The sequence below is a fragment of the Schistocerca piceifrons genome, chromosome 8 (genome assembly GCF_021461385.2).
Source record: "Schistocerca piceifrons isolate TAMUIC-IGC-003096 chromosome 8, iqSchPice1.1, whole genome shotgun sequence".
Classification (NCBI taxonomy): domain Eukaryota; kingdom Metazoa; phylum Arthropoda; class Insecta; order Orthoptera; family Acrididae; genus Schistocerca; species Schistocerca piceifrons.
In genome coordinates, this window is record NC_060145.1 from 461,747,558 (window position 1) to 461,762,584 (window position 15,027).

The window sequence follows — 15,027 nt, forward strand, 5'->3', positions numbered from 1 at the left end:
TTCCACATCACTGGCAACGGGTTCTACACAACACTGGTGACTACTTTAAAGGACAGTAACAGGTGCAAACATGTAACTCTTTTGTATAGGTTGTGAATAAATAGTTGCCACTATATAAGTTCCAACCCTTGTGTGTGTGTGTGTGTGCGTGTGTGTGTGTGTGTGCGTGTGTGCGTGTGTGCGTGCGTGCGTGTGTGTGTGTTTCTCTCTTTCTTTTTCTGTTAATTGTGTCTGTCTGCAACTTAATGTGTCATCTTTACGGTAAGTAGCAATCTGTCTTTTCGTTAGGTTGTTGATATTCCAGCCTTTTTTGTTTGACCTTATCTCTTTATTCATTTCATTTACATTCACATATAAAAGGCATCAGGCTTCTGATATGTAGTACAACCTGACCCATTTGGGGAGACCATATTGTGTTCGACCCTATGGCTCAAGTCTAGGAACTCGCTGCATAGTTTGTCGCAGAACCTTCAAAGTTCCTACTTTGAGCATTCCAGAACCAGGGGGCCCACAATCATTTCTGAGGTAATGCTGCAGATACAATGTTTCATTGAAATATTGTGAACAAGGCTGATATTCTCAACCCTCTCTGCCACCTACTGGAATGACAGTTGATCCCCGACGACACTCACTGTTCATTCCAATGTGCAGAACATTCTGCAGTTGGTTGCACCCTGTTCTGTCAGTGGTTGCTGGAGAAGCTTCTTCAACATGTTAAATGCACAAGATTATGATTCCTACCTCTTGCTGCTATTTCATTAAGGGACACCATTATTCACTGTATGTTTGAACTGCCGATTATTAACATACCTCTGTCTGTCAGTGATTATGGCTCTTCAGTTTGCCTTGTGTATGCCTTTGGAGTTCCTACTGCAATAGCTGGCAAATGAAATTTGAGATATATGCCTGTTCCCTCTAGATAGCCAATGACTGAAGTGTATAGTGCTGCAATATCTATTTATGCTGTATTTAGTAAAGCGGCGAGCAGCAGTAACTACTTTCATTATGCATGTTTGGTACGTACTTAATGGAGTTTCTTCCATCTGGTAGCAGCTTCAGTCACTTAATGTGCCATATCACCCCATAACACACTCTATGCAAACTTACAAAGTGTTTCAGTATGAATTATCTGAGTAACAAATTAGGACCAGTGCAGACAAGATGGATTTTTGTTATTATTATTGTTGTTCAAACATTACTTTGTAAGCATTGTAACAGTAGTTCAAATGGTGGTAATTTATTTGCATGTAAAAACAGACTAAGTTAAGTGTCATGAAATAATACCTATGGTGATGTTTTGGCTACAGTATAATCTGAGAGCAGCTGTTGTTATGTTTACAAAGTATATTGATAATCAAGCCTTTCTTTCCATTAATTAAATAAGTGTGAATTAAATTTTATTGCTCCCAATTTATTTTAGAAGTATTGAAAAATTCTAAAAAAAATATTTGTTTCACAGGTCATCTGCTGAACGCTTTTCTGTTCAAGAGTTTAACAAAGGATTTTTAAGAGCTGTTGAACCACTGTTCAGTCAGCGGTGATTGTTCATTAATGTGGTCATTTGAGAATTTTACTGTGATTTTCCTGTGCATTGTTCGAAGCTTCTGCGTGTGCCATGAGTGGTGCTTTCTTTGCATGTACTAAACAAATGAAAACTGTTGTATATTGATTACTTTTTAAGTGCATCAACATTTTTGTGTTAGAAAAACTCACAATATTAATTTGATAAAAGCTAGTGTTTATCATTTAGAAAAATTGAATGTATACAGTAACATCAGGAATGTGTAATGTTAGAATTCAGAGCAAGGATTATGAATATTCAAGAGAGAAACATGGCATTTATTGTTCATCAATCATCCCTTTTTAAAAGGCTGTCATATATTCACTTAAGTCAAGGTCATTCAGCTGCATTGTGTGAAGTAAGATCTGAGAAAGAAGATAGTTATAATCTGGTAATTATCTTTACTGACTTATGTTTCCAATGAAACGAAACCACTATGCCTAGATAAAGGTTCTGATTAAAAACTCTTAACTTCTGCATTCCGTAACTGTATTCAATTGACGTAGGCTCTGCCTTCTCAGACTGCTTTCAGTGGGCAGTATGCCTGCCCACTCTGTCCTATTGATATATTATGCTCTGCATTTATCCTGTCTCCCTCTCTTCCATAAATTGTGTGATGTGCACAAAGTGGGAGAGTTGCCGTGTCGGCAAAGAAGACCTTTCTCCTGAACAGTTTGCATAATGACTCAGCCTAAATAATTACTTGTGGAAGAATAGCATGTGAAACACTAAGTCACAGTGAAATGACAAGTTTACTGATCCCAACGTAAGTAGATTTACCGTAGTGGTGGTAAGCAAGTGGTGGTAAGCAGAACACGCAGCCAAGGCCATCTGTCATACGTATTATACCCTAATTAAAATAACTTTATGATTGTCATATTGCAGTGGTGGGGTGCCAGTGTTGCTGGCATGCAGCCAGCCACTCGGCCTATATCAAAATAATAGGCAACACAGCAAGCATGTGGCACTTCAGAAAGAACTACAGTTGGTGGGTGGCTGGCCTATACCACTCAACTCACTGAAATATCAGTTGTAAAGTTATTTTAATGGGAGTATATACCTTACCCGTAAAGGAGACAACAAATAGCGGAAGCATTGAGTTGTTCATAGGAACACAAAACAGAATGAAAACTTTGCATCTACCTGGAAAGGGAGGTTCAGTCTCACTTCCCAAGAGGCCAGCCAGCAAGTCTCAAAATGAATTAGGCAGTCATTTGACAAGATAGTGGATGGGCATTGACACTGTGTGTTCTAATATACTTTGTTTCAAAAAGAGAAGCAGTTACAGTGAAGTTTACATAGATTTGCAGATTCAACTAGCAAATTGCTTCAAATAAGAACATCATTCTATTTGTAAAAATAAATATTTAAACAATGGATAACTCACGATGGAATAACAATAAGAAAAGGATAGATTGCTACTTACCCCACAGTGGTGGGGGTGAGTGGCGGTAGGCTTATTGATAAAAGACTGCTATATTATATTTAGCTACTGGACCAAGTCCTTCATGAAAAATGGACAAAACATTCACACATGCATAAGATACAGACAGGACCAATGTCATATCTGGACAATTCCCTCCTATATAAAAGACATTAACCATTTCACCTACCAGCACTCCACAAGTTCTCTTCCTTTATCATCCAGCACCTCCTCTTTGAAGGCATCACATACAAACAAATCAGTGGTACAAGAATGTGCACCCGCATGACATCATCCTATGCCAACCTGTTGGTGAGCCATCTAGAGGAATCCTTCCTAACCACCTAGACTCCAAAACCCTCAGCTGGTTTACATTCACTGATGATGTCTTCAAGGTCTGGGCACCTATTCCACAGTCCCTAAAGACCTTCTCTCTTATTCATTTCATCTGGTCCTCCACCGACCATCGAGCCACCTTCCTCGATGTTTCTCACCTCAGGGGTTTCTACATCAGTCATCCATCCACCCCAAACACCAGCAATACCTTGAAATTACCCTCTCATCTTGTCAAGAAGCAGATCTTCCATACCTTGTCTCTCCTGTCATCTACCACTTCCCACGTACCAACTGTCAAGCTGCAGAGGAGCAACCCTCTCATGACTCAGTACCACCCAGCACTGTAGCAACTGAATCACATTCTCCAACTGATTTTTGACTATCTCTCATCGTGTCCTGAAATAGGAATATCCTTGCCTCCACTATCCTTGCCATTCCTCCTACAGTATTATTCTCTCGACCAATCACCTTATGCAATATCCTTGACCATCACTTCTCCACCCCTTCTCCCAGCCCTTTGCCTCACAGTTCATATCCTGCAATAGATCTACACGCAAGACCTCCCACTAACACCCAGTCCAGTCCTGTCACAGGTATCTCCTATCCCATCAAAGGTAGGGCTACCTGCGATATCAGTCGTGATTCACCAACATAGCTGCAACCACTTTGCGGCATTCTACGAGGGTATGATCACTAACAGGCTGTCTGTCACATGAATGGTCACTGCTGAACTGTGGCCAAGAAACAGGTGGACGACCTGGTTGCTGAGCATACTGCCCAGCACGATGTGCTTCACAGTCTGTACCATCTAGATTCTTCCCACAAACATCAGCAGCTTTTCTGAATTCCATAGGTGGGAACATTTCCTACGACATATCCTTTGTTCTTGTAATCCTCTTGGCTTGGACATTCACTAGAACCTGTCACCATCTGCCAATCCACAAAAATTTTCTTAATGAGGGAGAGTGGGGGGGGGGGGGGGGGGCAAAAAATAAAGTATCATTTAAAATGATTATGATGATTTGAAATATGTAGATAATATTTATTTTCAGTATGAAAAAGAGATTACTATTACTCACCGCAGAGGAGATACCTTCAGAAAAATGGCTGTGTGACGAGAACTATTCTATACAGAAAACATGAAGTTGGAAAGCACGTCACTGAAGTTCCATAGTACAAAATATGTAATAAAAATCATCTCTTAAAAATATGTCAAAAATTATGTTTGTTTTAATTTTTTTAAATTTTTGACTGTAGCAAAAGAGAATTTCTGTTGCAACCATGTGAACACATTTTTTCAGGATGTTTCTCACTGCAATAGGTATGATTTTATCACTAACCTTTACCCAGTGATAACTTCTGTTTATCAGAAAGAACTGCACAGAACATAATAAAAATCTTAATTTGTAACATTGACACCCACATTACACACTTGTTTCTTTTCTTGTGTGTGTGTGTGTGTGTGTGTGTGTGTGTGTGTGTGTGTTTTTTTTTTAGGTTTACGGGCGCTAAACAGCGGGATCATCAGCACCCAGTTTCTTTTCTTGTGCCTTGCTAAAGTGATGCTTGTTAGTTATTATTATATAATGTATTTGGCAGCCAGCTCTTCTTGAATTGTGAAACTGATATATCAGTTGTGTGGGTAGCATTACAAAGAGAGATAATTTTATGTACAACACCAAAGATTATACGGATTTTAAATTGTAAATTCCACAGAACATACTGTTAAGTTTGTGACTGATTATTACATGATGTTTGTATTATTCTGTAAAATAAAGTCTTTGTAAAAAGGAATTTAGAGTTCCTTTCCTTACTGATTCTGCTCCTCTTTATAAAAAGTAGTGTTGGGTTGTTCATTAATTTTTTTCATGCTTTCAATCTGTTTTTGCCTCCTTTATTCCCCATAGTCCATTTTTCTTTTCTCTTTCCTTTACAATATTTGAGGACTGTGGAAAAAAAATGCATCAACATTGCAAATACTCTTATTAAAGAAAATTTATTTTCATTATTTAAAGATATGTGAAAGGAACAAGCGAAACACAAATGTAGAAATGAATTGTCAAAACCTGAGACGTATCTGCACTTTTTCTCATAGCTGCCCTGGAACAGCCATAGATGTTAAGTTCACAGGTACATTTAACAACCATTTGTGATTAATAATGTAGGATGCAATCCTTAGTTTTGAGTTCCGTTACTTACAGCATGTCGATTAAAATTCCCTAGCCTATTAGTTGTAATCTATACTACCAGGGTTGCCACAAATTCTAGAAATCGGGGAAATCAGGGAATTTCAAATATATTAGGGAAATTTGGAAAAAAAGCCCACTGGAAAAAAATCTTGTTTTGCCTCAGTAGATGAAATGGTTTGTTTATGAGATGTCATGCATCATAGCTGGCTGGGCGTCACTTTCCATACTCCCTGATTCTTACTGCTTCTCTGCTTCCTACCGGTCAGTGCTGCCACCATTTCTTGCCGCTATCCTAGCAGCTGCCATTGAGAGGCAGGGAAGCGTGAGGAGTGGTTTGTTTGGATCTGATTCTCAGAGATTGTCGACGAACCGTCTGGAGATGGTGGTCAACTGTGCATGAGTTGTGTCTGAGAGATTTTGTGTTTGTGTATGTGCTCTCATTTTCTGACAAAGGCTGTGGCCAAAAATTTAGTTGTGAGAGTGTGGTTGTCTTTTCTACTTGCCTGTCTGCGGCTCGGCGATCATCTTTATGGTGAATTGCTACTTATCCTCATTAGTACTGATTCTCAGAGTATTGGCACAAGTTATCTGTTGCATGGATTGATCACTGTGGTTTTATTTCATCAATATGGTGTCTGTGACACGTGAATAGCTGGCCACACGAGTGGACTTCCACGACGGGCCGAAACTATTGGCCATTTCTGCCAATCTGAAGCCCATTTTTTACCACATATCAGGGAAATTTGGAAAAAAAAAGCCCACTGGAAAAAAACCTTCTTTTGTCTTAGTAGTTGAAATGGTTTGTTTATGAGATGTCATGCATCATAGCTGGCTGGGCGTCACTTTCCCTACTCCCTGATCCTCATTAGTACTGATTCTCAGAGTATTGGCACAAGTTATCTGTTGCATGGATTGATCACTGTGGTCTTATTTCATCAATATGGTGTCTGTGACACGTGAATAACTGGCCACACGAGTGGACTTCCACGACGGGCCCAAACTATTGGCCATTGCACATTAGTGCAAGCCCTGCCCATCGGATCTAGTCTCACTAATCTACCTGTAAGTCAGATCTGTTTGTGTGTGGTGTAATGTGACGGATTTTCATGGTTTATCCATGCATCCAGGACTGCGGTGATCCTCAGCAGGCCAGAGGCCAAGGGCAATGGATTTCAGAAATTGCAACTGTCTCCCTGCAAGTACATTCTACAGTGCGGCTTTTCATAGATGTTTTATTTATTCTAGTACATTTTGGCACCTCGAAAGTAGTTTATAAAGACAAAAAGAAGAAAATTGTGGCAGTTGCTGCTGTTTTTTTTTTTTGCTGTGTACTCACATATTTCTTGAAAGAAAAATCACACAATACCTGTAAAATAATAAACATAACACAGTGCGTAATAACTGACTACAACGAACATAGTAGAACCAACATTTTATTGGTGGTCACCTATAGTGCTGGTGTACACACCTCTTCCCTGCCTTATACACTTCTTCCAAGACACCTACATTTTTCTGAGGTTACTTCTGAAGTCAGTGAAGGTATTTTAAATCTGTCTTTTGACTCCAAGGAAATACGTATTTTTGTCATCAAATATGTTTAGTTTAAAAACAAAGATGATGAGACTTACCAAACAAAAGCGCTGGCAGGTCGATAGTCACACAAACAAACACAAACATACACACAAAATTCTAGCTTCGCAACCAGCGATTGCTTCATCAGGAAAGAGGGAAGGAGAGGGAAAGACAAAAGGATGTGGGTTTTAAGGGAGAGGGTAAGGAGTCATCCCAATCCCAGGAGCAGAAAGACTTACCTTAGGGGGAAAAAAGGAACGGGTATACACTCGCGCACACACACACACATATCCATCCGCACATCCACAGACACAAGCAGACATTTGTAAAGGCAAAGAGTTTGGGGCCCAAACTCTTTGCCTTTACAAATGTCTGCTTGTGTCTGTGGATGTGCGGATGGATATGTGTGTGTGTGTGCGCGAGTGTATACCCGTTCCTTTTTTCCCCCTAAGGTAAGTCTTTCTGCTCCTGGGATTGGGATGACTCCTTACCCTCTCCCTTAAAACCCACATCCTTTTGTCTTTCCCTCTCCTTCCCTCTTTCCTGATGAAGCAACCGCTGGTTGCGAAAGCTAGAATTTTGTGTGCATGTTTGTGTTTGTGTGTCTATTGACCTGCCAGCGCTTTTGTTTGGTAAGTCTTTGTTTTTAGATATATTTTTCCCACGTGGAATGTTTCCCTCTATTATATTCATATCATTAATATGTTTAGTTTTATTGAAATAAAATAACAGTGGTCTTAATGAAACACACATGCCATTTGGCTTCCTTTCTCCATCATTTTTGCTCAAATAGGACAGAAATACAAAAGTCCTTACATTTTCTGTCAACTTATGTCTTTACCTACCCTTGAGATCTCAAAATTTATCAGAGAAAAAATGCCAAAATTTGTCTGGAAATCGGGGAAATATCAGGGAATTTCACTCGGGAAAACCTGTGGCAATCTTGACTACTATATAAAGAAAAATAGTTTAATGTTTTTACCAAAAATCTCAAAAAGTACTTGACTGATTTGTTTCAAATTTTTATTTGATGCTGTAATAAACATGTGGACAGATATAGGCTGTATACACTGAAGAACCAAAGAAACTTACACCTGCCGAAAATCGTATAGGGCCCTCGCGAGCATGCAGAAGTGCCACAACATGACATGTCATGGACTCGACTGATATCTGAAGTAATGTTGGAGGAATTGACACCATGAATCCTGCAGGGCCGTCCATAAATTCGTAAGAGTGCGAGGTGGTGGAGATCTCTTCTGAACAGCACGTTGTAAGGCATCCCAGATATGCTCAATAATGTCCGTGTCTGGAGAGTTTGGTGGCCAGCAGAAGTGTTTAAACTCAGAAGAGTGCACCTGGAGTCTTTCTGTAGCAATTCTGGACATATGGGGTGTCGCACTGTCCTGCTGGAATTCCCCAAGTTCGTTGGAATGCACAATGGACATAAATGGATGCAGGTGATTTGAGACAGGATGCTTACACACGTCACCTATCAGGGGTCCCATCCACTCCCAACTGCACACAACCCACACCATTGCAGTGTCTCCATCAGGTTGAACAGTCCCTGCTGACATGCAGGGTCCATGGATTCATGAGGTTGTCTCCATTCCCGTGAAGTCTACCTGCTCGATACAATTTGAAACGAGATTCATCCGACTAGGCAACGTCCTTCCTGTCACCAACGATCCAGGGTCAGTGTTGACGGGTATAAAGCTTTGTGTCATGCAGTCATCAAGGGTACACGAATGGGCCTTCAGCGCTGTAAGCCCATATTGATGATATTTTGTTGAATGGTTCGCACACTGACACTTGTTGATGACCCAGCATTGAAATCTGCAGCAGTTTGTGGAGGGGTTGCACTTCTATCATGAACAATTCTGTTCACTCGTCGTTGGTCCCATTCTTGCAGGGTTGTTTTCCAGCTGCAGTGATATCGGAGATTTGATGTTTTACCGGATTCCTGATATTCGTGGTCATCATCATCATCGTCGTCATCTTGTACAGTTTCCAGCCTCTGGCCGGGTCTGTTTGGAACAGAGGCCTTTCCATCATCTTGTATCTTGCCACCATCTCTCCGTCTTCACCTTGCTCCAGTTTTCTCCTTTCTTCTGGACGCATTCCTCCACTCGTTTCAGTCATCCGTCTCTCGGTCATCTTCTTGGTCTCTTTCCTTCCAGTTTCATCTCATGTATTCTCCTGGGTATCCTCTTCTCCTCCATTTGCTTAACATGTCCTTACCATCTCAGCCTTGATTTCTCTATCTCCTCCTGTTATGGTTCCACTTTCATTAACAGTCTGATCCTCTCATTTCTTAACCTGGCTATCTTTGTCACTCCAGTACTGTTCCTCAAGAATTTTACCTCATAGCTTGTACTTTGCTTTTCTCTCTTCCTTTCAGGTTTCAGCTGCATATGTCAGGATTGGGACATAGTATGACCGGTAAATGACCTTTTTACTGATTTGGGGTACATCCTTACTCCACATCAGGCTTGCGACACTTTTCCGAAATGCTTCTGCTTTTCGCTGCCGCTCGTTTATTTCTCTGTTGTTTTTTCCATCTTCCTGTATGAGGCTTCCTAGGTTCTTGAAACTCTCCACTCTCCTCAATCGTTCTCCACCAATTGTTTAGTCCAGTTGTTCTTCTCTCCTTCGTTCTTATTATGATAACCATCTCACTCTTACTTACACTAAATTTCATCCCATATTCTTGTACTGTTTGTTCCAAAATGTCCAACTGCTCTTGTACTTCCTCCTCCTTATTCCCCCAAATCATCAGATCATCTGCAAACACCATAGCTTTCATCTTTCCTTCACCAATTACTTGTGCTACTGTACTCATTATATCATCCATTACTATAATGAAGAGTAATGGTGAAAGTGCACTTCCCTGCCTCAAGCCATTCTTCTGTTCAATCCAAACTGATCTCTCTCCTCCCACTTTCACACAGCGCACACTTTCATGGCACATTTCCCTTATCCTCCAAATAATGAGTTTTGCTACTCCTCTGTTTGCCAGGGCTTTCCACACTTTGCTTCTACGTATACTATCATACGCTTTTTCAATGTCCAGGAAGGTCATTAGTAGATCTATTCCATATTCTTAGTGCTGTTCCTGCAGTTGTCTAACAGCAAAAATTAGATCCATCATGGACCTTCCTGTTCTGAAGCCATGTTGCTCTTCTCTCATTCCTCCATCTAATTTTGCCCAAATCCATGCTTCCAAAATTTTCTCAAAAATCTTTGCACAATGACACATCAATGTCATCCCGCTATAGTTCTTGCACTCTTTTCTATTTCTGTTATTAAAGATCGGGACAGTTTTTCCCTTCTTCCAGTCTTCTGGGATCATTTTCTGTCTCAACACAATTTTCATTACTTGATATAGCCATTGTATCCACACCTCTCCTGCTGCTCTCACCATCTGTACAATTAGGTCATCCAGACCGAGTGACTTCCCTCCCTCCATCTTGCCCAATGGCTCTACCACTGCTCCCCATGTAAGGTCTTTTTCTATTTGCTGTTCCTCCTCTTTTTTTCTCCCCGGCTTGTTCCTCCCCATCCAGGTCTCTATTTGGGTTCAGGAATTCTTCAAAATACTCCTTCCACATATTCTTGAGGTCCCCCTTATTCTCTACATCTTGGCCACTTTTGTCCACCATTCAGGTATAAGCTGTCGTACCGTTCTTCCTCCTACTTTTAATCATCCCATATAACACCTTTTTTGAGTCTTCACTATCCCCCTCCATCATTCTGGTCCTTTGTCTTATATAGGCATTGCATTGCAGCACCGTATTCTGCCTGTTTTACGTATCTCTGTACTTGAATATGCATGCCTATACCAGCTTCTTTGGCACTTCAGTGTATTTGTTTAATACATATAAATATACAAGGTGGACAGACACAGTCTGCAAATTTAATAAAGGACATCTTCTATACACCTTGACCTGCACTAGAAATGTTTATTTGCTAAAACCAATTTTTGGGTTTATAACTCATCATTGGTGGCATATGGTAGAGAGGAACAAACTGTATGTACATAGATCTTTGCAAAATGACTACTGTATATATAACAGCAATAATATAAGTGTGCTTATATTATGTACTTGTATAGCAGTTACATGCATGTCAGTTAATATGATAACATCTGAAATCTGTCCTACCACATAGTAAACAGGTTATCATGTATTTGGCAGAAGTAACATAAACAATGGGCTATAAATCCGAAAAGTGGTTTTGGCAAATAAACATTTCTAGAGCAGCTCATGATGTGTAGATGATGTCCTCTAATAAACATCTGAAAGCTGCAGAGCACCAAGCACTCATGATTTTTACAGTCTGAAAAGCTTGTAAGGGTGCTGCAGGGTATGGTACACTGATATATTGCACCATTTCTTAGTAAATTTGCACTAAGTTAGTCAATCAGGCCATTGCTTGTGCAAATTCAAGTAGCCTGCCAGACAGAGTTAGTGTCAACTGTTCGAATAGTGCAGAAGATAGCACGTAAGAATGCTAGAATGCTTAGCCTTTGGCTCAGGTTTGATTGTTATCTTCGCATGTCTCATTTCTGTATTGCACTCATGTTTTGGTTTTAGGAAGCCAAATGAAGAACACATTTGGCGACAAAGTCTCTGGTGGGCTGCTTGATTTTGCGTGTGCAATGGCCCAATTGGTTAACTTCAATGCTAATTAACTTGGAAACAGCACAACCTACTGAATTATTTTCTTAACAATTATTTCTCGGCACAACCTAACCTGCGACACTGTTACAAGTTTTTCAGACTGTTTCTGTACACCCTGTACAAATAATAAATAAGGGGAAACGTTGTTAGCAAAAATCTTGAAAATTTCTTGAACTTGCAATTTTTACACGATACTCTAATGATTTTCAGTTTTTATGTGATACTCTAATGAATGTTTGGATGGACATGGTTACCTATTTTTAAACATATGTGCTATATAATGATATATATAATACATAAAAGGGAAATACTGTTAGCAAAAATCTCTAAAAGTTCTTCACAAATTTACTTCAAATTTTTACGTGATACTTCAATAAAAAATAGGCTAAATACTTTTTTAAACAAGAATGTACATGTTTTCTGTTAAAATCAGCTACAAGAAAGAAAATGCTGTGCCCTGCCGTGCTGTGAAAACGTGGTTTAGTTTTCTTTCTTGTAGTCAGTTTTAACTACAATAACAGGGCATGTCACTATTAGACAGATTGTTTCTTGCATATATATTCTGTCTCCTTGTATATAATTTTAAACAAAAATAAACCTGCCAGAATTTAATTTTCTAGTTTTCTATAGGCACAGCAAAGAGTTGTTGTTGGTTTTTTTTTCTTTAAACCAGTTTCTTTAGTTTTAAAATGCAGAACAGTAACGGATACTCTACAGTATACAGTCCTACGTAAGGTAATCAGTTATCTTTGTTTACTCTTTGCATTTAGGATGTATGAGTGTGATTCGAAAAGTTCTAGGAATGGAAAAGAAAAAAAAGTACTTACATCACTGAAACTTTTTTAGTTTTCAATGTAGTCTCCTTGTAGATTAATGCACTTGGTCCAACTATGTTCCAGTGCCTTGATCCCATCTTAAAAATGAGTTTCCTCCATGCCTGCAAAATAGTTGTCAACTCTGGCTATCAATTCTTTGTTTGAAGCTAATCTTCGTCCACCAAGAAAAATTTTCAGTTTTGGAAAGAACTGGAAGTCTGACAGAGCCATATCAAGTGGATAAGGTGGGTGTGGCAACAATTCATACCGTAGCTTGTGTAAATTTGCCATGGCGACGGCACATGTATGCGGGCGCACGTTGTCTTGGTGGAAGATGACTTTCATCCTTGCTAAACCGGGCCTTTTTTCATGTATCTGTTGTTGCAATTTGTCCAGGAGGTTAGCATAGTATTCTCCAGTAATTGTTGGCCCAGTAGGGAGATAATCTACAAACAGAATCCCCTTTGCATCCCAGAACCTTTCGCATCAATGGAATTGTCTTTGCTTTCTTTGGTGGTGGAGAATCAGCATGTTTTCACTGTTGTTTTGTCTCTGGGATATAGTATTGCACCCAGGTTTCATCTGTGGTCACAACCTGGTGCAAAAAATCTTGTTTATTTTTCCTAAAGTGGGCCAAACATCGTTTGGTGTGTCCATTCTCATACGATTTTGATCCAGCATAAAGAGTTGCAGCGCCCACCTTGTAGATAATTTTTTCATTTCTAATTCTTAAGTTAAAATGTGATACACCCTTTGAGATGACATCTGGCAAGTGTGAGCAATTTCACGCACTTTTAATTGGTGGTCCTCCACGACCATTTTGTGTACTTTGGCAAGTATTTCTGGAATAGTGACACATCTTGGCCGACCACTGTGCAGATCATCATCTAAGCTCTCCCGACCAAATTTAAATTAATTTGTCCACTTGGCAACAGTTGAATATGAAGGAGGAGAGTCTCCCAGTATATTCTGGAAATCGGCATGAATGTCCTTTGCTTTGATACCTTTCTTTGCGAAGTACTTAGTCACTTTTTGTGCTAGCAGCGACTTCTTGTGGTGATTCCGAGAACTTTTCAAACCGCCCTCACACATACAATTTTGCATTTGATGCTGCACTCATCGTAACACCTTGCTATTGCCATTTGTATTAAAGTATAAGAATTCTGTGAAGTTTTCACTGCACTGAGAGCTTCATCAAGTGACGGGTTGATGGCACACCAAATATTTTCTTCATGTTCATTTTCATGTCCATCAATCACGTGTTGGCTTTGTATGTCAGTTTCTTCTTCATTCACTGAGGCATAGCTGGAAAGATTGTTGTCTGCCTGAGAGAAGACCTCTGTTTCACAAATTGACAAAGATGGACAAAGTTCTTGTAATGATTCTGTCAGAGGAATGTCATCCTCATCATCAGCACCATCAAGTGTTGTTCAGATCTGTAAATCCTGCATGTTTAAAATAGTTGGTAATAGTCTTTTGAGTGACATTTTTCAATGCTTTTGAGATAATTAAAATTGAATCAAGAGGGTCAAAAATTGTTTCTTTACCTTCAATTTCTTGTAACATGCTCATCACTTGAAGTTCCTGTACTACATTTTCAGTGACTTTACGACTCCTTGATCCATCGGTTGTTGAACTGAAGTGATATTTGAAGGTGAAAACACAAGCTTTATGTACTGCAGATTGTCGACTACTGGATGAGCTGGGCAGTTATCGATGGGGAGAATAATTTTTCATTTCTTTGATTTCAGCTGAGTGTCCCAGTTAAACCACCTTTCAAAAATGTCAAAATTTTACATTGTTTTCATAATCTACAGGTTTTTAAAACATGAGTTTTCTCAATTTTCCAATCACCAAAAGATTTACTTCGCGTGATCCTGTCATAATTGCAACAACAGGACCTGTGATTTTTGTCTCGGATATTTTCTCATCTGAACCCTGTTCACATTTAAATTTCAATGTTTTGACTGGGGTCATGTTGTAAAACAAGCCTGTTTCATCTGTACTGAATATATCGTCTGGCTCTTAACCTTTATGCAAAACAGGTAACTGCTTACATAGCCTCTCACGTGTTACATCTTCAGGTGCACCGGCAGCTTCACCGTAGATTTTTCAGGTGGTAGTATCATTGTAAGATGAAGAACAATTGAAGAATAGGTCCATTTATCAGCACATTATTTGACCTTTGCCACTTAAACAACAAAGTAAAGCTTCTTCACTGTCTTTGTGCTCAGATGATCTTGCCTGCTCAATTTTTAAATAATTTTGTTCGAAAAGAGACTGTATTTTCTCTGTCCTTCCAAACTGCAGAAACTATTTGAGTGTGAAACATCCAGCAGTAGTGTGTGAAAAAAGCTGCACAGATATTCAGTTAGATCATTATAAGATTTCAAAGAGGTGCACAGATTGGTATCTTGTTTTAAATGTTCAGAAATATAAAACTGTGTGCTTC

The 15,027-nt window shown here is 39.5% G+C and overlaps 1 protein-coding gene across 1 annotated transcript in view; it reads left to right on the plus strand.

The window, feature by feature from the left end:
* LOC124711164 (GDP-Man:Man(3)GlcNAc(2)-PP-Dol alpha-1,2-mannosyltransferase) overlaps positions 1-4,294 on the plus strand; it is a 67,159-nt gene extending 62,865 nt beyond the window's left edge. Inside the window, exon 10 of the mRNA XM_047241079.1 lies at positions 1,460-4,294. Coding sequence (XP_047097035.1) covers positions 1,460-1,541 — 82 coding nt within the window. The 3' untranslated portion in view covers positions 1,542-4,294. The remainder of the gene's footprint in view (positions 1-1,459) is intronic.
* The last annotated feature ends 10,733 nt before the right edge of the window (positions 4,295-15,027 follow it).